Here is a 23,900-nt window from a genome sequence, read left to right as displayed (position 1 = left end):
TGTATGCAAAGATCACTTTTATTCATGTCATGATTTGTGATTGTCAGTGCACCTTGGGTTTAAGCATCAGTTTGGACCGGTGCGCTGTGAGAAAGCGTCCGGTCGTACAGGTTTAAGTGCATTGTGGCAGTGGTAAGGTCAAAGGTCAGGACTCTTGTCTGAGATCGAGGCTTTATTCAGTGGGTCAAACACAAGGTGCAGCATCTTCACATCTCATTCGAAAGGAACAAAACCGACAACAATCGAAACAGTTGAACGATCAAGAGTTTTTCACGCCATCCAGTGTGGGACTACGTCATACAAAAGTCCTACAAAGCACTACGGTCCCTCAGGATGAACACGACCGATCCCGTCTGCCGTTTACGGAAACACACCAAAAACTGAACGAATACAGGTTTGTGCTGGAAATGCCATTCCCGCTGACCTCTGAGAGAGAAAAACCCTGTGGACGGCGATGCAGGCACACGTTCGACGGTCCTAACCCTGCTAACGACGCTTGTAAACTTCGACTAGTGTAAACCTGAGCTGACCCGTCGCCAGGTCGAGAATGGGAGTGGAACAGCATTTACTGGAGCTCGTTTGGAAGACGTAGAAACTGTCCGGCTCTAACACAGAGTTGGATTTTCTGCTACAAAACGCCACGGGTTCTCCGTGCGAAGCGCAGGTTGCGATGTCAGTAACACGGAGACGTTCGATGACCCGTTTCTCAGTCTCAGAGAACTAGTTGGAGGGAAGCAGCATGTCCAGAGTAAAGCAGCAGATCACCTAAAGATGAAAACATCACCGTCACGTCTTCACGCAGCTCCTCTCCATGCGCCGACGGTTAGAATCGGCGGCATTTTTAGTGTTAATGACGTTAAACGTGGTGCGACGCACCAATGCAGCATTTTTAATATGAACATGATTTGTGACGAAGATTCAGTGCATAGTGACTTAAAGCATCATACAACTTACAATATAGTGCATATGGATTTCTTTCTATGTTTTAAGAACACATTTCTGTCTTTGCATGGAAAGAGCTGCATTTCAAACAAAACCGAACCACATAAAGGTTCAGATGCGTCGTTCATTTTTAGGTAATCTACTGCATTAATGTACAGAGATTTGAGCGTCCTAGAAAACGAACAATCAAGCACGTGTCGCGTCTCGTAACGTGAAGGGAACGCGACGATTTACAACGAGCGGAAAATAATCCGAACGGCTTATGGTCGCTTTGTCGGCCTGTTAAAAAAATACGGTCATAAACTGAGGTCTCTTCTATAGCTTGTGAGGTAAAGTAGAGCTATTCTGTCTCTAAACCCTGCAATACAAAGCTTTGTCAAGCGCTTAGCTTATAATGCTCAGAGATGCACAGTGCGAGGTGTGCAGGCATACGTGTAACGATTAGTCATCAACATACCAGTCCGTGTCATTTTTCTGGCAGCGCTTTATAGAAATAACTTTCATCAACAACATTTTTACACTAGAGTTAATCTGCTCACCCTCAGATCATACAAGATTAGGATGAGTTTGTTTGTTCATCAAGTTTGTAGAAATGTGTCATTCACTGGCTCACCAATGGATGTGAATGGGTGCCGTCAGAATGAGAGTCCAAACAGCTGATAAAAACATCACAATAATCCACAAGTAATCCACACCACTCCAGTCCATCAGTTCACATCTCAAAATCCAGTCACATATTTGTTTAGAGCCGTTTTGTCTCTTTGTGCAGATTTCTCTCCTGATTCAGACCAGACTACTTTTCCCAATTTTTACCATTCATGCTCCTAGGTTCCGGTCTAAAGCAAAAGATTCGAAAACAAGTTCTGATCTAAATCAAATGATTCGAGAAACACTCTCCGAAGTCCTGAACTAAATTAAATGATTCGTGATACGAGATTTGAAGCCCGTTCTGAATCAAATGATTTGCGATTCGCTCTCCTAGGTTCCGATCTAAAGCAAAAGATTCGCAAACAAGTTCAAATGTAAATCAGATGATTTGTGATACATGCTCTGAAGTCCTGAACTAAATCAAATGATTCACGATTTGAAGTCAAAATGACTCATGATCATGATTTGAAGTCTGATCTGAATCAAACGATTAGCGATTTGAACTCTAAATAAATGAAATGAAATCTGAATAATAATTAGCGAATCATCATTTCAGATCAGGACTCGGAGCGCGGTTCGTGAATCGCAAATTATTCAATTTGCAGAATGATTCAAGAACCCGCTCTGAGGTTCCGATCTAAAGCAAAAGATTCACAAACAAGTTCAGATCAAATCAAATGATTCGCGATATGCAACTTGAGATTCGCGAACCTGCTCTGAAGTCCTGAACTAAATCAAATGATTTGCAAAGTCCGAATCTAAATAATGATTCATTTCAATAATGATAATTTCAGATCAGGATTTGGAGTGCAGTTTGTGAATTGTGAATGATTCAATTCGCAAAATGATTCAAGAACCCGCTCTGAAGTTACTATCTTAATGAAATGATTCACGATTCACATTCCTAGGTTCCGATCTAAAGCAAAAGATTCGCAAACAAGTTAAAATGTAAATCAAATGATTTGTGATACATGCTCTAAAGTCCGTAACTGAATCAAATGATTCGCAATATGCAACTTGAGATTTGCGAACCCGTTCCGAAGTCCTGAACTAAATCAAATGATTCATGATTTTAAGTTAAATGATTCACGATCACGATTTGAAGTCTGATCTAAATCAAACGATTAGCGTTTTGAACTCCGAAGTCCTGATCTAAATAATAATTAGTGAATCATCATTTCAGATCAGGACTCAAAGCGTGGTTTGTGAATCATAAATGATTCAATTCACAGAATGATTCAAGAACCCGCTCTGAATTCCGATCTAAATCAAATGATTCACAATTCAAACTCCTAGGTTCTGATCTAAAGCAAAAGATTCGCAAACAAGTTCAGATCTAAATTAAATGATTCATGATACACTCTCTGAAGTCCAGATCTGAATCAAATGATTCGCGATATACAACTTGAGATTCGCAAACCTGCTCCGAAGACCTGAACTAAATCAAATGATTTACAATACAAGATTTGAAGTCTGATCTGAATCAAACGATTAGCGATTTGCGCTCTGAAGTCCTGATCTAAATAATAATTAGCGAATCATCATTTCAGATCGGGACTCGGAGCACGGTTCATGAATCACAAATTATTTAATTCGCAGAATGATTCAAGAACCCGCTCTGAAGTTCCAATCTAAATCAAATGATCCATGATTCACGCTCCTAGGTTCTGATCTAAAGCAAAAGATTCACAAACAAGTTCAGATCTAAATCAAATGATTCGTGCTCTGAAGTCCCCATCTGAATCAAATGATTTGATGATCAGACGATCCAATTGCAGCAATTTGAAACAGTGAACAATGTTGCAACGCAATGTTTTTTTTTATTTTTTATGTTTTTAAAATCATTACAAGCGATGTTGAAATTTGAAAATGAATGCTGCTTTTAATTTGGTCTGGTTTTTACTACTGAATCGCTTGAACTGAATGATAAAGTCAGGAGTTTGAATCAATCAGAGAAGTTCCAGCTTAAATGACTCACTCAGTTGATTTGGTTCATCTGATTTTCATAGACTTCCATCAGCGCAATAGTTTTAAGACATTAACTGAAATAGGCAAAAAAGGTGTGTTTTAATTGTGTGAAGTCAAATTCAAGTACTTTAAGCACCTTGTAGGAACCCTGGTTAACTGATGGACTGGAGTGGTGTGGATTAATTGTGGATTATTGTGATGTTTTTATCAGCTGTTTAGACATTCTGAAGGCACCCATTCACATCCGTTGGTGAGCCGGTGATGCAATGACACATTTATACAAATCTGATGAACAAACAAACTCATCTAGAGCTTTCATTTTTTCAGACACGTTAATTTTTTGATAAACTATTCCTTTAAAAGATGTGAAAGCCAACTACGACAGTCATTTTTAACAGTGCACTAATATGCATCACAGATCATTTAGCGAATGTATAAGCGCATCATAAAGTGTTTGTTTGTGATGAGAGTTATCATAAAGCGCTACCAGCCTTTTAGAAGCGAAACAATCAAAGATTTTCCAGGAGTGCAGTGAAGTTCAGCGCAAAAGAATCGCAATTAAAATCAGCGTTTGAAATCGTCGATAGCACCAGGGAGATCGGAGACGGTGAGTAAGCGCCGTACATTCATCATACGGATCGAGCGCTCGTGGTCGGATGTCGCGTCGGAGCGGCACAGTGAGGCGTTCTGTCTTCAGCAAGCTCTCCTGGACTCAAATCATATCATGTACAGAAAATAATATATATTCATATATATATATATATATAGTTATATATAATCTATATACTGCTATATGTGAAACACTTGTATATAAAACAATCTGACCTCAAGTCAAAAGTTTAGTAACACAGTCATGTAGAAAAATATGACATCTTGACAATTTCAAACGACATATACTGCAGCTACTACTGTCATTAAATGCTAAAACAATCAGAAGAAGAATCTAAAAACAAAGGAAAACAACAAAACGAACCGAATCACGAGGGCCGGGGCCCTTGACGTGAAGGCCAGGTTCAGCCATGTTTGAGCTAAAGGAAGGGAAGTACACGGCTCGAACCGCTTGCATCTCTCCGGTGAACTTCTAGTAGCTTCATTCTAGTGTTTATTGCTGAAAACAAGGTTTTAATAAAGGATTTTGTATTTTCTAGTGTGTGCTGTGTGAGATGTTGAGGTTCGGTCTATGCACTGAGGGAGCGCTGAAGGCCGTAGAGGGGCGAAAGGGGCCGGGAATCTCAAATCTACTTCGCTTTGGTCCCGTTTCGGTGGTTTCTGACTGGAATCGGGGACCTTCAGCAGACGAGCTCTGGACTGTGTTACAAACCAATGCTGCCTTCAAGTGCTGCTGATACACAGAAACCACAATTACTAGTGATTCTGGTCTGAACGACGCACTGGCCTAATGCATTCATTCCTGATAAACGCTGAAAGCTTTTAGCACTAGTGCAACAAAATAAAGAGAATAGAACAGGACGAGCTTATGATTCCCCACACTATACACTAGCATTCAGCATGATTGATTACAGTCTCTTCTGCTCACCAAGGCAGCATTTATTTGATCAAAAATACTGGAAAAATGTGAAATATTATTCTAATTTAAAACAGATTTCTGATTTCTATGTGAATATCTGTTAAACTGTAATTTATTTCTGTGATTTTCAGCATCATTACTCCAGTCTTCAGTGTCACATGATCCTTCAGAAATCATTCTAATATGCTGATTCGCTGCTCAACAAACATTTATGATTATCAATGTTGCAAACAATTAATGTTTTTGTAAAAACAAAGTTCAAAAGTACAGCATTTATTTGTAACATTAATAAATGTCACTTTTGATCAAGTTAATGCGTCCTTGATAAATGAAACTAAAAAAGTAAGCTGAATGTTATTTTCTATAGCCAGAAAACAGCTATAAATAGCAGCATTTTAATGAAAACTTTTGTTATAAAAAAGCAAGGCATAAAATGCCTCCGGTGAATCATTTTTTGAACCGATTCACTAAAATGAATCAACACTATTTATGAGAGAGTACACTTCAGGAGCTTTAAAACGCATATTTTTGGCAAAATTAGCTTGTTAGTAGAAAAGTAAACATTGCAATTACTGCCAAGCTACTGAAAACCTAGTTAAAATTGTGTCATCATTTACTCTCCTCAAGTTGTTCCAGACATGTGTTTGTTTGTTTGTTTCTTCTATTGAGCACAAAAGAAGATATTTTGAAGAATGTTGGTAATCAAATAGTTGCCGGCAGCCACTGACTTCCATATTTTTCTTCCATATCAGGGCTCTACAGTGTGTGCGACTATGAAATAATATTTAGGAGCATCAGTGCGACTGACCCCATCAGCTTATTTGTGTTTGCGCTGAGGGGAGTTTTTGAGTTTAATGAATCACAGACATTTCTCACCAATCCTCTCATAAACAAAGTGTAAATAAGAGACTGATTGTGCAGTGTAGAGAGATTCAGTTATTATAATGGAACTTTGTGAGATCGTGATGAACTAAGATGAGCGACAGCTTTAATGATTATTGATGGAGTTTGTAAATGAGATATTGATTTAATTCAACAGTTCAATAAACAGGAAGTTAATATGAAGTGACTTACACTGTCTGACTGTAACACTATTGCCTGATTTTGCTCTATTTCATTGTCAAAAATAGTTTGAAACAAGTCACAGCTGAGCCGCTGCACATCTCCATTCAAACACAGCGCTGTTTCCTTTATGAACCAACGTGTGTTTTTAAACGAATCTAGTGAGTCAATGATTCAATGACTCATTCATAAAGACACTCACTTGCTTTATTCCTGAATGAATCAGCCGTTCGAATGAATCAAATGAATGAATGATTCAGTAATTAAATCAGTGACTTGCCGCCACCTACTGGCAGATTTAGTTTCATTTTTAAAGTCTCTTTTCATTTATTTAAATCATTTAATATTTCTATATTCAAATTTTTATATTTCAAACATTAATCTCAACATGAGTTTATGAATCTGATTGCACTCATGCCCCTCTGAGCCTCATTAAACATGAAAATACACCTACAAGACACTTTTGTGTTCTTCTGTGCACCTCTGTAGTACTAATTCATTTGTTAATACTGATTTCAGTTGATAAGTAACTTATACTACATGTTCATAGTCTGTTGTTTTAATTAGATACTTTAAAAAGCCTATAAAATATACTTTTTTAAAACATTTGACATAAAAGATGACAGTTAGAAAAATGGCATTACAAAGGTAAAAACAAAAAAAACCCCTTGTAAATCACTTTAAGGAGTCAAATATCATCTCATAATGGACAGGCTAATTTTTGATCAGAATTTTTGATTAATAATTAGAAGGTGCTCCTGACATTTTGACTGTGCTACAAAATTTTTTACCTTTTTTTAAAAAGGAAAGTAAGTGTAGAGCCCTGCATACTATGGAAGTCAATGGCTACCAGCAACAATTCCAAACATTCTTTGAAATATTTCTTTAATGTTCTAGAATGATGATTTGTGACCCTGGAGCACAAAACCAGCGTTAAGTATCACGGGTATATTTGTAGCAATAGCCAACAATACATTGTATGGGTCAAAATGACCAATTTTTCTTTTATGTCAAAAATCATTAATCATCATGTTCCATGAAGATATTTTGTAAATTCCCTACTGTAAACATATCAAAACCTTTTAATTAGTAATATGCATTGTTAAGAACTTCCATTTGGAGAACTTTAAAGGTGATTTTCTTAATGTTTTGGGGGTTTTTTGTACCCTCAGATTCCAGATTTTCACATAGTTGTATCTCCGACAAATATTAAGTGCATATATCAATGAAAAGCCTATTTATTCAGCTTTCAGCTGATGCATAAATCTCAATTTCAAAAAATGGACACTTACGACTGGTTTTGTGCTCCAGGGGACACACTTTGCCTGAACTTTGACTTTAGTTCTGCTCATTATTTGACACGGCCTTAACTCATCAAGTTGGCACTTAAACGTGACACCGATGTGACTTGAAGGCAGCATCATTCACACCTACGGTGTTGAAGTTTCTAACACGGCCCGTCGCGAGACTCCCGAGGCCTTTCGTCCCCTCGTTCGGCCCCCTCATCAATCGATGGGGCCCTGGAAGATGAGGCGCGTGAACCCGGGGACGCCGGCCAGAGGAGCGGAGCAGAACGGGCACGTGGGTCTGAAAGCGTGCGTCCCGTGAGGCAGCGGCGTCTCGGCCCAGTACCTGGCCGTCTTCTCCGAGCACACGTGACCGCAGGGAACGAAGGCGTGAGTCGGCGCGCCCGCGTCCACGTAGAAGGCCGGCTCGCAGCCCAGCCACAGCGGGACGTACGGCCCCACGGTCCGGCAGAGCGGACACTCCCGCCGGCCGCCCGTCCCGCCGCAGGCCCCTTCCTCGCGCTCGCGGTGGCGTTCGGGCCGCTGGCCCCAGTCGTGCCGGCCGTGGACGTGTCCGCAGGAGAGGTAGGCCCACGGCTGGCGCTCCTCCAGGCTGTGGCTGCGCGGGAGGCTGGGGAAGGCCAGCGTGCTCAGGCCCACGGGACACTGCGGCCGCGCCGCGTTCAGCTCCAGACGCAGGGCGTCCAGGTGCCGCAGGGTGGGCGCTTTGAGCAGGCCGTCAGCCGTGCGCCACAGCAGCGTCGCCCCGCACAGATCCACCAGAGAGCCGTCCTGCAGCGCGCTGCTCTCGCCCTGCGCCTGCGAACACAGCGACACCGTTAAACTACAGAGGAAAATGTCAAATCAATGAATCATTCAAAAAAAATGCAGTTTGATTGCAGGGCTGCACAATTTGGCCAAATGTTTACAATTATTTACATCAATATTACTATAAGAATAATAATAATAAAATTTTAATTACTAGAAATGATAGAAAATGATTAAATACAAAAATAGAACTATTGTAATATTCCACTGTTATTTTTTTTAATATGTAACAAAAATTATATTTACATCAATATTACTATAATAAAAAAAAAGAATATTTAACAAAAATGACATTTACATCAATATTACTATAATAATAATAATTAAATAAACATAATAATGACTAATTAGAAAATTATTAAATACAAAAATACAATAGAACTATTGTAATATTCCACTGTAAAATAAAAAATGTAACATTTAAAAATGATATTTACATCAATATTACAATAATAATAATTACAATAACAATAATAATTACAATAATAATAATAATAATAATTAAATAAACTAAAATTACTAAATAGAAAATGATTAAATACAAAAATACAGAACTATTGTAATATTCCACTGTAAAATAAAAAAAAATTATAAAAATGATATTTACATTAATATTACTATAATAATAATAATAATAATAATAATAATAATAATAATAATAATAATTAAATACAAATAAAAAATTACTAAATAGAAAATGATTAAATACAAAAAAACAACAGAACTATTGTAATATTCCACTATAAAATAAAAAAATAATAATTTAACAAAAATGATACAAATGATACACCTAAAAATAATCATTTTATTTTACATTTCAATTGTGAATAAAAATTTGTACAATACTCTAATACTTACTTTTACAATTGTACTGCAAAAAAAAAAATATAATCTTTTAGTTATATATATATTTTAATGACTAAAAAAAAAAAAAAACTATTGTAATATCTCACAGTAAAATTCTAATTTAATATTTAAGAAAAATTATATAATCACTTTATTTTAAACCACAACTTTAAAACTACAATGAAAATGTAAAATGATATGTCTGGCTTAATATCTTCAAGTTACATCTTAACTGTAAAATAAAATTATTCTTTTAATGTTGTAATAATAATAATAATAATAATAATAATTTATAATAACTAAATAAAAACAAACATTACCTAACACAAAATAATAAATATTACTATTGCAATTTTACTGTGAAATAATAATAAAAATAGTATAATTTTATTTTAAAGTTACAATACTAATGTTTACAGTTTAATTTCTTCATTACAGATGCACTATAAAATACAATGTATTTTCTTAAATACTACTAATAATATTTTGAAATAGTACACTAATAATAAAATAAAATAATAATAATAATAATAATAACTTGTATTATTATTATTACTATTAGTCATATTGATGAATAAATCACAAAAAGTTCAGCCAAAACCTGAAGATTTTTTTAATGAAAATTTTCATCACAATGCTTTTTATTAATTAAAATTGTATTAATTTTATTATTAATTCATTTTTCTCAGAGAAAAAAAATAAAAATAAAAAATAAATAAATAAAAAGTGTTTTAACAGTTACATTTTTTCCCACATCACACATCCTGATGACTGAATGTTCATTTAAACAAATTAATTTCTTTCAAATCTGTCTTTTTCAGTTTACTGCAGATCATTAACTCCAACAGTGTTCTTACGGTTCACACAGAAAAGCAAACGGTGGATATAAACAAGCAGCAATCAGCTGAATGAATCACATGAGCCGCTGAATGAGGCTTTCACAGATCCGCCATCATTCAGCAGCTTTCACCGCAGCTGTAAATCACGTTAAGAGTGCGGAAGCGCAGGCCACGGGAACGCTCCTGCGCTTTACGGAGTAATTAAGTGCAATTGTGATTCAGTAGATGTGCTCGTTATTAGTTCAACACATCGTTTAACGTCACACTTACAACTCACGCTGTTCCATGATTTAAACTCGGCCAGGAAATGTGCAAACAGACATATTTATTCCATCGTAAGCCCTCGATCTGCGTGTTTGTGGTGTTTACCAGCTGTCCGCGGATGGGCCCGGATCGGGTCTCTCTGAGAGCGTAGACGTCTCCGCACACCGAGATCTCTCTCCACGCGCCCTGCTTGGGCTCTTCAGGGAAACCCACAGGATGCATCACCAGGACGCCGTTGGTCGTCAGTCCGTCCATGTGACCGTCCGGATTCTTCCATTTCGTCGCCTTCTCCTGCACGAGAGACGATAACACTGATCAGCTGACATCAGCGATTATTTGATTCTCCTCAGAATCTGAAAAACCGCCTAAAACGATCCTGTACGGTTCGACTCTCTACCACCGACCCCAAGGAAGATGTTTTTGGAGGAGTCGAAGCCGGCGGCGTAGATGCGGGCCGTGTACGGAGGGTTTCGGTCGCAGACGATCCTGCAGGCGAAGCGTGAGATGGTGCTGGGCGCCGCCGACGAGTCCTCGCTCTCCTTGGATCCTCCTGGTGTGTCTGTCACCACGAAATCTATGGGGCTCTCGGTGGAGCGACCGATCTGCAACACACACACACACACACACACATCAGACTCAACATGCTAACGTGCTAACAACATGCTAGCATCCTGCTAATCATGCTAACAATAAGCTAGTGACTTGCTAATGCTAACAACATGCTAGTAACTTGTTAATCATGTTAACAACATTCTGACAATTTGGTAATCATGTTAGCAACATGCTGTTAAAATGCTAATCATGCTAACATGATAGTATCTTGCTAATGCTAACAACATGTTACAAACTTGATAATCATGTTAGTAACATACTAGTAAGTTGCTAATCATGCTAACAACATGCTAGAAACTTGCTAATCATGCTAGCAACAAGCTATTAACTTGCTAATGCTAACAACATGCTAGAAACTTGCTAATCATGCTAGCATCACACTAATACATTGCTAATCATGCTAGCAAGTTGTTAATCATGCTAACAACATGCTGGTAATTTAGTAATCATGTTAGCAACATGCTGTTAACATGCTAAATCATGCTAACAACATGCTAGTATATTGCTAATGCTAACAACATGTTACAAACTTGATAATCATGTTAGCAACATGCTAGTAAGTTGGTAATCATGCTAGCAACATGCTAATAATTTGGTAATCATGCTAACAACATGCTAATTATGCCAACAACATGCTAGTAACTCGCTTATCATGCTAACAACAATCTAGTAACTTATTAATGCTAACAACATGTTAGAAACTTGCTAATCATGCTAGCAACACACAAATGCGTTGTTAATCATGTTAACAACGTGCTAGTAAGTTGCTAATCATGCTAGAAACAAGCTAGTAATTTGGTAATCATGCTAGCAACATGCTATTAACATGCTAATTGTGCTAACAACATGCTAGTAACTTGCCAATCAAGCTACAATAATGCTAGTAATTTACTAATCGTGCTAGTAACTTGTTAATCATGTTAGAAACATGCTGGCAACATGTTAGTAATTTGATAATCAGGCTAGAAACAAGCTAGTCATTTGCTAATCATGCTAGCAACATACTAGTAACATGCTAATCATGCTAACAACATAATAGTAACTAGCTAATCATGCTAGTAACTCGGTAATCATGCTAACAACGCGCTAGTAACTTGCTAAACATGCTAGCAACATACTAGTAGTTTACTAATCATGTTAGCAACATGCTAGCAACAATATCAATGTAATTTAAATTTTTCAAACTTAAAACTTTTACAGCTCCTTTAAGGTTTCTTGACAAACTTGATTAGTTTGGGTTAGTTTTAGTTGTCATTACTTGTGTGAGTGAGTAAAGACAAGAAGTTCATCTGTTTATTTTATTTTATTTCAGTTTAATTTGAATTAATTAAAAAACGTTTTAAATAGTTTTAATTTCAACACTGATTTTCATGTTTATTTTTTTTATGTAATGTGGAGAAGCATTAATGTTTAATAAAACTATTTTTTAATTTGTGGGAAGGACTAATGTTTACAAAAACAGTTTTAACCTGATTTCTTTGTTTGTTTTCAGAATTTTTTCAAAATGACAAAGATTGTCTGCAAATCTTTTATTTAAGTTAAAGCAGGAGTGAAATAACAGACGTTTCAGCTTCCTTCATCAGTGTCTTTTTAAAATTTTTAAATCAGTATTTTTTAAAATTTGAACTAGTTTTTTCAAAATGTTTAGAATTCTACTGAATCCAGTTAGGGTCCGTTTGCCCCAGAACATAACGAACCGTCAGTCTGACCTCTGACCCAAAACACCATCGTCCACGGACTGACCTGGAACATGTCGGTGTCGTTGTCATGGCAATACTCCACCACCACGGTCTGGTTCCTGGAGAGGGTGAAGGAGATGCTGTGCTGCCCCCTGCTGTTAACCGCCTGCAACCAAAGGTCACACAGAGCTTCACTATCCCACAATGCACTGCGTTTCATGCACTAAAGCCTCCAGAGGCGTTTCCTTACTGAATAAAACACGCACCTTGCTGTCGTGAGGGTTGCTGAGGATGTGCACGGCGCTCGGCTTGACGCCGTTAGCTTTCGCCCTCCTGTAAAGAGCAAAGCGGCTTCTCTTGCGACCGCGGTCTCCTCCGGGCAGCGAGCCATTATACCTGCAACACAGCAGCAGAGACATTTACACTAGATACCACAGGACAACATGGTTTTTAGCACATCAGACTTTATGTCATAGTGTGATTAACCGTATATATCACAATAAAGATATTTCTATCTTCAAAAATGGTGCAACAACTAATAATCAGACAATTCATTCCTTCACCAGTGACAGGTGCTTCATCTCACTCGACTATTTTCTCTTTTATCTGGACTCAAACCAAAATATCATGATTCATCAAATGCATCAAACCAATAAATCACTCTGAATCAATGTAACAATTTCAACGCTCAAACAGATAAACTAAAATTAGACTGAATGACATGCATTTTAAGATGATAAACACAAACTGGTGATGCAAAAAAGAAATAAAAATAAAATAAAATCTTTTTTTGTTAATCGAAATAACGCTGAACATATACACTGGAGTTAAAAGGTTTAGGATCAGTAAGATTTTTAATAATGCTATTCAAAGTTCCATTTATTTGATTAAAAATATAGATGAAATATGTAATATTTTTTAATATTATTGCAATTTAAAATAACGATTTTCTATTTTAATATACTTAAAAACTACAATTTATTCCTGTGATGCACAGCTGAATTTTCAGCATCATTACTCCAGTCTTCAGCGTCACATGATCCTTCAGAAATCATTCTAATATGCTGATTTATCATCAAAGTTGGAAACAGCTGTGCTGTGTAAGATTTTTGTGATACTTTTTTTAAAATAAAAAGTTAAAAACAACAGCATTTATTCAAAACAGAATATTATTCAATTATCAATATTAGAATATTATTCAGTTATTATAAAATTATCATTTTGAATAAAGTAATAATGCTGAAAATGTAGCATTACTTCACAGGAATAAATTAATAAAAATAAGTATATTAAAATAGAAAAACCCTATTTTTAATTGCAATAATATCTCAAAATTGTATGTTTTTTTCTGTATTTTTAATTAAAGAAATACAGCCTTGATGAGCAGAAAAGACTTAAAAAAAACAAAAAAAAACAAACGTACTGATCTCGAACTTTTGCAGTGTATAAAGATGAAAAAATGATTTCACCTAGTTTCCAAAGCAACAATTTTTAATTATGATTTAGTTTAAATTTAATCACTAAAATGACTAACTGTAAATAAAATAAATGAAAAGTAAAACTGAAAAAAAAAGAAAATAAACATCAAAAATCAAAATGACATCACGTCATCAACACTATTTATAAATGCAAAGTGAAGGTATAAAAATGAAATATAATTAATAATATATATATTATAAGAGCTACAACAGTATATAAATAATACTAAAATGACGCTGTTGTAGATTCATATGATGGTGAAGTTACAATAAACCTCTAAACTCCACATCATCTTTATTTCTGCATCGCTCTGCTGTGTAAATCACATTTACACTTTGAAAAACACAATTACTATAACACATTCTTCTCATATCTATTTTTCTGTCCCAGCAGCTTTGAGAGATTTATAACAAACATAAAGATAAACAGCATTATGATGGAGCAGACATGATTTTAGAGTTGCTTTTGGCCAATAACATCTCATTCAGAAAACGACAGAAATCATAAAAACTGTCCATATGACTTGTGCACCATAAGGGAGCGTTCACACACAACCAGTTATTTAAAAACATTTAAAAGTGCACAGAAGTGAAATTAAAAATGAAATGCAAGGTCTACAGCAGGTATTAAAAGTTTAACTATTTTTACCTTGAGCACTTTTAGAATGCTGTTACACGAGATGCTGCAAAAACGAGTTCTGAATGGCCAGTCTGCACAAGCAGAACACACCTGATAATGCTCTTATCAGAACTGAAAATCACTTGTCAGTGTTCAAATATGACACGTTAAGACACATCAGGTTTGATGTGAATGATGCCAAACTCCACTGCTGCTGGTGTGACGGGAAGATGAACGACTGTATTTGGTCTTTTCACACACGACATCTTCAGAAGACTTGGAGAACAGTCATAGTCTGATCTGCCAACTTATCTTGGACTGAGATGAATCAATAACACAAATCTGTCCAGATAAATGGTTGAAATGTGCTCAAATGATCATCTTAATAATCTAATGGAGCCTGAACATCATTTTACAGTCAATAAGTTACTCGTTAAAACTATTTAGCAAATTAAGCAATCATTTTCTGTATTTTTATTGTTCATTTTATATGAATTACACCACACTTCTGCATTGTCGATAATTCAAATTAAGTATATTTTACACACACATAATATATATTTTTATTTTTCCTTTTTTATTTTTTTCATTATTCATGGTGCAAGCAAACATAATTGTATTTCATGTACACGTGCATGCACACTCTCGCTCAAAAAATTGGGATCAGTAAGACTTGTAATGTTTTTTTTTAAATAAGTCTCTTATGCTCCTCAAGGCTGCATTTATTTGTTCAAAAATACAGAAAATAACAGTAATATTGCAAAATGTTATTACAATATAAAATAATGTTTTTTATTTTAATATACTTTAAAATATAATTTATTCCTGTGATGCAAAGCTGAATTTTCATCAGCTGTTACTCCAGTCTTAAGTGTCACATGATCCTTCAGAAATCATTCTAATATGCGGATTGATTATTAGAATTATCAATGTTGGAAACAGTTGTGTTGCCAAATATTTTTTGGAACCTGTAATTCTTTTCAGGATTCTTTGATGAATAACAAGTTGAAAAGAACAGCATTTATTCAAAATATAAATCTTTTCTAACAATGTAAATCTCTGCTATCACTTTTTATTAACTTAACACATCCTTGGTGAATAAAAGTATTAATTTCTTTCAAAAAAAAAAAAAAAGGAAGAACAGTAGTGTATATTGTTAGAAAACCTTTATATTTTAAATAAATGCTGCTCTTTTTAACCTTTTATTGATCAAAGAAACCTGAAACAAAAGAATCACAGGTTACAAAAAATGTTTTCAACATTGATCATTCTAATAATAAATCAGCATATTAGAATGATTTCTGAAGGATCATGTGACACTTAAGACTGGAGTAACAGCTGATGAAAATTCAGCTTTGCATCACAGGAATAAATTATATTTTAAAGTATATTAACATAAAAAACAGATTTTTTCTGTATTTTTAATCAAATAAATGCAGCCTTGATGAGCATAAGAGACTCTTTAAAAAACATTACAAGTCTTACTGATCCCAATTTTTTGTGCGGCTTTTTTGTGTGTATTTTATATTTCATATTTACATATATACTTATGTGTGTTATTCATGGTGCGATTAAATTTTATTTTGATGTCTTTTATGCAAATGTGCATGCATATTTTATATATTCATATATATTTTTTATTTATATTTTTATTTTCATTATTCATGGTGCAACCAAACATAATTGTATTTTCCTGTATTTTATGTACATGTGCACATATACTTAATTTTTTATGTACATATTAATTTTTTTTTCTTAATATTTTTGTTACAGTTATCAATCACAGTCATATAAATTTCTGATATTTCAAATAAAGTCTGTCTCATTGACAGCACGGAAAAAGCAGCATCTTTCATGCTCTAGAGAGGAAACAACAACAACATGAGAGTGAGTGAATGACAGATTGCTCAATTATGATTGAATTAAACAGATTTACTCTAATAAATCAGCTGATATTCACTCCAGACCCGAGCGCAGATCAAACCTTCTCAGACAGAGAGGTGCCAGATCTGATCATTAGGACCAGAACTGCTGAAAACTCCAGAGATTTGAGGATATCGGGAGGAAATCGCATGCATGTGACGTCCATAATAAGTCCAGGAGACGGCGGCGCGTCACACAGAAGCTCAGTATGTGGCGTCCAGCGCGTGCGGCCGGAGAAAGACGCTTTTGTTCGCACTCGCTCACAGGGGTGTGTGTCCGAACGGCACGAGGAGGACGCAGCTGCGCTCAGACTGATGCTCATTTATACAAACCACACGCAGCGTTCTAGTGCATGTGCACAGGTGAATCTTCATATAACGCACAGATTCTGCCGTTAAACAAGTCGGAGCGTCCAGAACACCAGTGGTGTGTGAAATGGAGCGAGTGCTGCAAACGCATCGACCGCATCTACAGCGGGTCAAAGTGCCGCTTCAGCACTGCACACGGAGACAGGACGCAGCACAGATCACACTCGCTTCAGTGCACACACACACACACACACACACACACACACACACACACAATGAAATATTCACATGCCTCTTCTCTCTCTACATACTGTCATGCTGACCTGACAGTGAGGTGCTGTTGGGACGCAGCAATGCATGTGCTCATATTAAGCCAAAATACAGTATAAAACCCATGGCAGAATGTTGCTATGTGGTTGCTAGGGCGTTCTCAGTGTCTGGAGCAAAATTCAAGTCATTTATAAGCAGCTTCACAGAAATAAACATGATGTTTCCTTCCTAAACTTGCACATTTAATGCATAAACTTGGAATATCACATAAAACACTTCCAAATAGCCACTACCTGGTAAACTGGCACCAAATTTCTGTATGAAAAAAGAACGTTTTGGCTCTTTTTCGTATGTAATAAATGCTTGCGCAGACAAAATGCAATAAGCAAACGCAATCTTGCATTTTTGATCTCTGAGACAGTTTTGGGATATAATTATAATGGAATAAATATAATTCAGAACAAATAAACCAACATTTCAGATGCATGTTTAGTGCAATCAGCCCACTAGTTAGTCAAGTTATGCCACACATTATAATCTGTTGAGGCAAAGTCACGTGACTTTTTAATGCACATCAAATGATTTATTTGGTTAATGTGTTTTCATCAGAGTTTACATGCATGACGACTTCCCAGTTGAGTGCTTTTGTTTTTAATGCACATTTTACACTTGTGCATTTTGGTATTTCCATCCACCATTTTTTGTTGTGATATCCCAAAATTCGCCAAAAATATGTGGATGGAAACTCAGCTAGTGTTAATGCTGTAAAATCACCAATTATGAAATTCATTTCAGCTCTACAGAAGACAGTAGTGTCATTATTCAATGGAATTTATTGTGCATGACATTCAAAAGTGTCAAAATAATTCATCTGAGTTTTAATCTCTTCAAAATAAAGGTTTCAAAAGTGGGTTTTCACAGAGAAGAACCACTATTTTGGTTCCCAAAGAACCTTTCAGTGATCACACTCTTCAAAAAAAAGCTTCTTTATTGGCATTGATGGCTCCATGAAGAACCTTTAACATCCCTGGAATCACTTTATAGTGGAAAAAAGTCTTCAGGTGTTTAAAATCTTCAAAAAAGCCATTTATGATGTATAAAAAAGAGCCAAAACTTTTCTTTTTCTTACTGATATTTGGTGCCAGTTTACCAGGAACTCACTGGATGGAAACGATGCTTTATTTGCAAGTGTTTTATGTGATATTCCAATTTTACGCATTAAATTTGCAACTTTAGTATGGAAACATCCTGTTTATTTCTGTGAAGCTGCTTTGAATCAATCTGTACTGTATAAAACACCTTATAAATGACTTGAATTTTTCTCCAGACACTGAGAACGCCCTAGCATCTACACTCTTACAAATAAAGTTTGAAAAACTTGAACTTTTAAAATCCATGAAAGCTTAAAATGTTCTTTAGATGATAAAAAAAGTGCTTATTTTAAGTACGGCACTCTGAAAAATAAAGGTTTGCTTCTAGAGAAGAACCATCGTTGGTTTCCCAAAGAACCTTTCAGTGATCAGTTCTTAAAAGAACCATTTATTTGAAGATTTTAAACATCTAAAGACTTTTTTCCACTATAAAGTGATTCCATGGATGTTTTTTCACGGAACCATCAATGCCAATAAAGCAGCTTTATTTTAAGAGTGTCATCGCTGAATGACTCTTCTATGGCATCACTGTGAAAACCCACTTTTGAAACATTTATTTTTAAAAGATTACAACTCAGAAGATCAATTGGGCAGAGTTATTGAACTTAATGAAGTTGAATCACCTCTGAATTGAATTCAAGTCAAGCTTTATTGTCAAATCAAGTCAAAAGTTCACAATAAACTGCATTGAGTAATGACACTATTGTCATTAAATGCAAAAAAATTGGAATATCACATAAAATCCTTGCAAATAAAGCATCATTACCAAATAGCCACTTCCTGGTGAACTGACACCAAATATCAGTGAGAAAAATGAAAGTTTTGGCTCTTTTTCATATGTAATAAACGGCTTGCACAGACAAAATGCAATAAATACACGCAATGTTGCATTCGGCGGCAGATTTCAGAGAGTTCTGGGATGCAATTACAACAGAACAAATATAATTCAGAACATATAAACCAACATTTCAGATGCATGTTTAATGCAATCAGTCTAGCTAGTCCAGTTATGCCACACATTATGATCTGTTGAGGCAAAGTCACGTGACTTTTTAATGCACATACAATTATTTATTTGGTAAATGTGTTTCCATGATAGTTTACATGCATGACGACTTCTCAGTTAAGTGCATTTGTCTTTTTTTTACGCATATTTTACAATTTTATGTGCATTTTGGTGTTTCCATCCAGCATTTTTTGGTGTGCTATCCCAAAATTTGCAATGTGAATGGAAACAAAACTAGTGTTATTGTTGTAAAATAATCAAACTCTACAGAAGACAACAGTGTCATTTTTCAATGTAGTTTATTAAATTTAAATGTGATTTAGTTCAATAGCTGTGTCAAAAATCAAGGTTTCAAAAGTGGGTTTTCACAGAGAACCACCATTTTTTGGTTCCCAAAGAACCTTTCAGCGATCACGCTCTTAAAATAAAGCTTCTATATTGGCATTGATTGTTTTTACCATCCACGGAATCACTTTATAGTGGAAAAAAGCTTCTTTAGATGTTTTAAATCTTCAAATAAAGGGTTCTTTTTTTGGTTCTTCCATAGAATCATTGAGAAAAAAACTATTTTGAAACCTTTATTTTTCAGAGTGTAGTTTGTGAACCATTTTTTTAATCATCTAAAGAAGCTTTTAAGTTCTTTAAGTTTTTCAAAGCTTTATTTGCAAGAGTGTAGATGTGGTTCGGCTCCTTCACGGTGCATCTGTGGGATGTTTTCATCTCTTTTATGGTGCGCCCGATCACTTAATAAAATAATAATACCGACGCATGCTGTGGAAAACCGCACTAATCATATTTTATAGACTGTTCCACTCCAAACTGCTCTCATGGGGCATTATTAATTAATATTATTAGAAAAACAACGCATAACAACAACAAAATCCATCATGCATGCAGCGGTATGAAGCGTTCCTTACGCAGATCTGTTTTTAGAGCAGGGAAATGCAGATTATGTTGTAATTATATGTGCAATAATATGTTGAACGTGCGGACATCAGAGGAGATCCTGCCTCTGCAGAAGCACTTCCTGATATGACACACACACATGTGGGCGGAAACATTTTACGCTCTCATTTCCTGAGTGGGATTCTGTCACGCGCTCACAGCTGCGCTCCGCTTAATAACGCGCTCATATATATCAGACCGAGCCGTGAATCCAGGATATTCCGCCATCGTTCAAGCTGATATCGGCATCTGATTGGCTGATTCATCCACCCAAATAAAACATTCCCTAATCCAGCTTTAGAACAAAGCTGACATTGTTGTCAGCACAAGAGTGTTTTCACAGCAATGCCTTTTTTGGTTATTCATTTCAGTGAAAAGTTCCAAAAACAACCTTTTACGGAACAATCAATGGCAATACAGATCCTTTATTTTTGAGACTGAATATTTTTGAATATTTTTGATGAATTGCTTCTGTTCCTCTGTTGTAAGCTGCTTTGGATAGTGTCTGCTTAATGCACTAATGCAACCATTCTGAGATTATCTGAGATTACCTGCACTGAAAAAATAATTAATTAAATTTCACAGTTTATCACAAAGAAATGGCACACTAGTAAAGCAGTAAAGGCAAAATTTTGATGTAGAAAGACTGAAAGTGTTTACTTATCAAACATACTCCAAAAATCTGTTTTATTTACTACATCAAATCATTTTTTACAACGTAATTTAATTTTAGTTAACATTATTAATTAATCATAAATTCCAAGTACATTTTAGACATAATAACATTTAATAATAAATGTTTTGTGGTGTTTTCTTGTATAATGGACTTCAATAATTTGTTAATTTGTTAATTTATTTATAACAACAAATATAAATAATGTTTACAGTACAGATGTTTTAATCAATTTTATTAAATTTAAACTGCTAGTAAATTTCACAAATAATGACAGAACCTGCAAGAAACACTAAATTAAATGTGAAATTTTAAGACTAAAATTGTGTTTTCTTGTAACACATATACTTAACACTTAAAACTTATTTTGAAAAATTGTTTTTTTTAGTTTGGTTTTCATTATCATAACACTAAATGTCATAAGCATTCATTTCTTTCTCATTTTCTATCATTAAAAAGTTTACATGTAATTACTGGCCATATCGTTCTATAAATATCGGTCAACTACTAGTGCTAGTTAATAACTTTATTTGACATTATAATAGTAGTATTGTAAATATGATGTACATATGGTACAATAAAAATCTTTCATTTTTATTCATTTTCAATTTACGGACATGTTTGCTTTTCATTATCGGTGAATTTTGTTAATAAAATGTAAGTGAATTTTTAATAAATACTGTGTAAAAAAGCATTCACTTTCCTATACGTCTTACATTCTATCATTAAATATATTTTTAACTTAAATATCGGTCAACTACTAGTACTAGTTAATAATTTATTTGACATAATAATAGTAATATCGTAAATATGCTGTAAATACGGCATAACAATAATCAGATTTTTAATTATTTATTTTCAATTCACAGACATGTTTGGTTTTCATTATCGGTGAATATTATTAATAAAATGTAAGAGCGTTTTTAATAAACTAAACTTGGTTTTTTGGATTATCGATGAATATCGTTAATAAAATGTAAGTGTGTTTTAAATAAATACTGTGTGGAAAACCATTCACTTTTCTATACATCTTATTTTTTATAATTAAATATATCTTTAATTTAAATATCGGTCAACTATTAGTACCAGTTAATAACTTTACTTAATTTTTTTTATTACTAGTTAATTACTTTACATAATAATAGTAATATTGTAAATATGATGTTAATACAGTATAATAACGATCAGATTAAAAAAAATTTTTTTTTTCAATTCACAGACATGTTTGGTTTTCATTATCGGTGAATATTGTTAATAAAATGTAAGTGCGTTTTTAATAAACTAATATTTGACATAATAATAGTAATGTAAAAATGTCATAAAAACGATCAGATGAGCTCATTTTTATTCATTTATTTGTATTTGTTTACAATTTACGGACATGTTTGGTTTTTTGATTATCGGTAAATATCATGCTCCATTAAGATATTTTGTAAAATTCCTACTGTAAATGTATGAAAACTTAATTTTTGATTAGTAATACACATTGTTAAGAACTGTATTTGGACAACTTTAAAGGTGATTTTCTCAATATTTTGATTTTTTTCCACCCTCAGATTCCAGATATTCAAATAGCTGTATCTCGAACAAATATTGCCCTATCCTAACAAACCATACATCACTGGAAAGCTTATATATTCAGCTTTTAGATGATGTATAAATCTCGATTTTGAAAAATTGACCCTTATGACTGGTTTTGTGATCCAGGGTCACATATTTTTTCAATTCCCAGACATGTTTGGTTTTCATTATCGGTGAATATCGTTAATTAAACGTAAGTGCGTTTTTAATAAATTAATATTTGACGTAATAATAGTAATAATGCAAAAATGGCATAATAAAGATCAGATGCGCCAATTTTTATTCATTTGTTTGTATTTGTTTACAATTTATGGACATGTTTTTTTTTTGATTATCGGTGAATATCGTTAATAAAATGTACGAGCATTTTAAATAAATACTGTGTGGAAAACCATCCACTTTTCTATACGTCTTATTTTCTATAATTAAATATATCTTTAATTTAAATATCGGTCGACTACTAGTACTAGTTAATAACTTTATTGACAGGTTTACTCCCACTGGCCTCCTTCCCGAACACTAACGCGCTGGTTAACCACAACCACGATGACTAATGGAGATGCTAGTGATGTTAGTAACAACAAAACAATGAGTAGTGATACTGTAAATGTGCAGTGATTCAGTAAACGGTATTATCGGTCCGGTCCGATCCGAAGCCGCGCTCGTTCATTCATTCCGCTCAATCTCGCGTTCACACACCCGGTAAACGTCAATCTGTAGTAAATGCGAATGACTCACCCGAGAATCACCAGTTCGCCGTATTTCACCGGATCTTTTGAGCGGGCATGGTCGTGCTGGTTCGGCTGCAACATGGGACCGGACACTCCGTCTCTCCGGTCCGCTCTCGGTGCTGCACGAGCGGATCGAGCCCTCAAATCCGCGCAAGTCTCTCAAACACACCGAGCGTCGGCGAGCGGCGGTGACTTTACACGGAAAACGCGCTTGAATGTCCACAGAGCGCCTGTCTCGAGCGCATGGCTCTCCCGTGCCTCGTAAAGCGTGAAAATTCGGAGCGAATCCGTTCATCTGCTCCAGAAATGAGCGGTGGCGGATGAAAGAACAGCTCGCGGCGGAGTGGACCGTACCATGAGCGCGGCGGGGGAGACGGACGGAAGTGTCTTCCATACGTCCTTCCTTCCGCGTCCAAGATGATCGTAGATTATTGATTCTGCGACTTGTGATCTTCTAGCGTCTTTGACTGAAAGTCGTGACGGATTAAAGTGAAGTTTATGTTTTCATTCATCAATCTGTGACGCTCGCGCTCCCCCCGCGCTGCGCTCAGTCACGTGTCCCGGATTGCCTTTGAGCATTACGTCAGTGTCAAACTGTGTAAAACTGATGCTGAAGTCGAACATAATCGAATATGGATCATAGAGACACTCAGCAGAGTTTTACAAGTGATGCAACTGATGTAATCATATGTTTCAGCAGCCATGCGATCACA

At 35.3% G+C, this 23,900-nt stretch overlaps 1 protein-coding gene across 2 annotated transcripts; it reads right to left on the bottom strand.

Annotated features, from left to right (window-relative positions):
• Positions 1-23,688, bottom strand: LOC127183005 (E3 ubiquitin-protein ligase pellino homolog 2). 2 transcript variants are annotated; one of them, XR_007829984.1, is made up of 7 exons: positions 23,195-23,688; positions 12,769-12,898; positions 12,567-12,668; positions 10,616-10,813; positions 10,317-10,502; positions 3,024-8,253; positions 1-2,635 (listed from the first exon to the last, which is right to left on the bottom strand). XR_007829984.1 is itself a non-coding variant. In XM_051138755.1 (6 exons), the coding sequence occupies exons 1-6, from the start codon at positions 23,266-23,268 to the stop codon at positions 7,654-7,656; spliced, it is 1,290 nt and encodes a 429-aa protein (XP_050994712.1). In that variant the 5' UTR covers positions 23,269-23,688; the 3' UTR covers positions 1-7,653. The 2 variants fall into 2 exon arrangements, 1 of the variants encoding a protein (XP_050994712.1); XM_051138755.1 differs by having other exon boundaries at positions 1-8,253.
• Positions 23,689-23,900: the final 212 nt, after the last annotated feature.

The sequence above is a fragment of the Labeo rohita genome, chromosome 20, assembly GCF_022985175.1.
Source record: "Labeo rohita strain BAU-BD-2019 chromosome 20, IGBB_LRoh.1.0, whole genome shotgun sequence".
Taxonomy (NCBI): Eukaryota; Metazoa; Chordata; class Actinopteri; order Cypriniformes; family Cyprinidae; genus Labeo; species Labeo rohita.
Note: the sequence above shows the minus strand (reverse complement) of the source record. Positions and strands in the feature narration are given on the sequence as shown.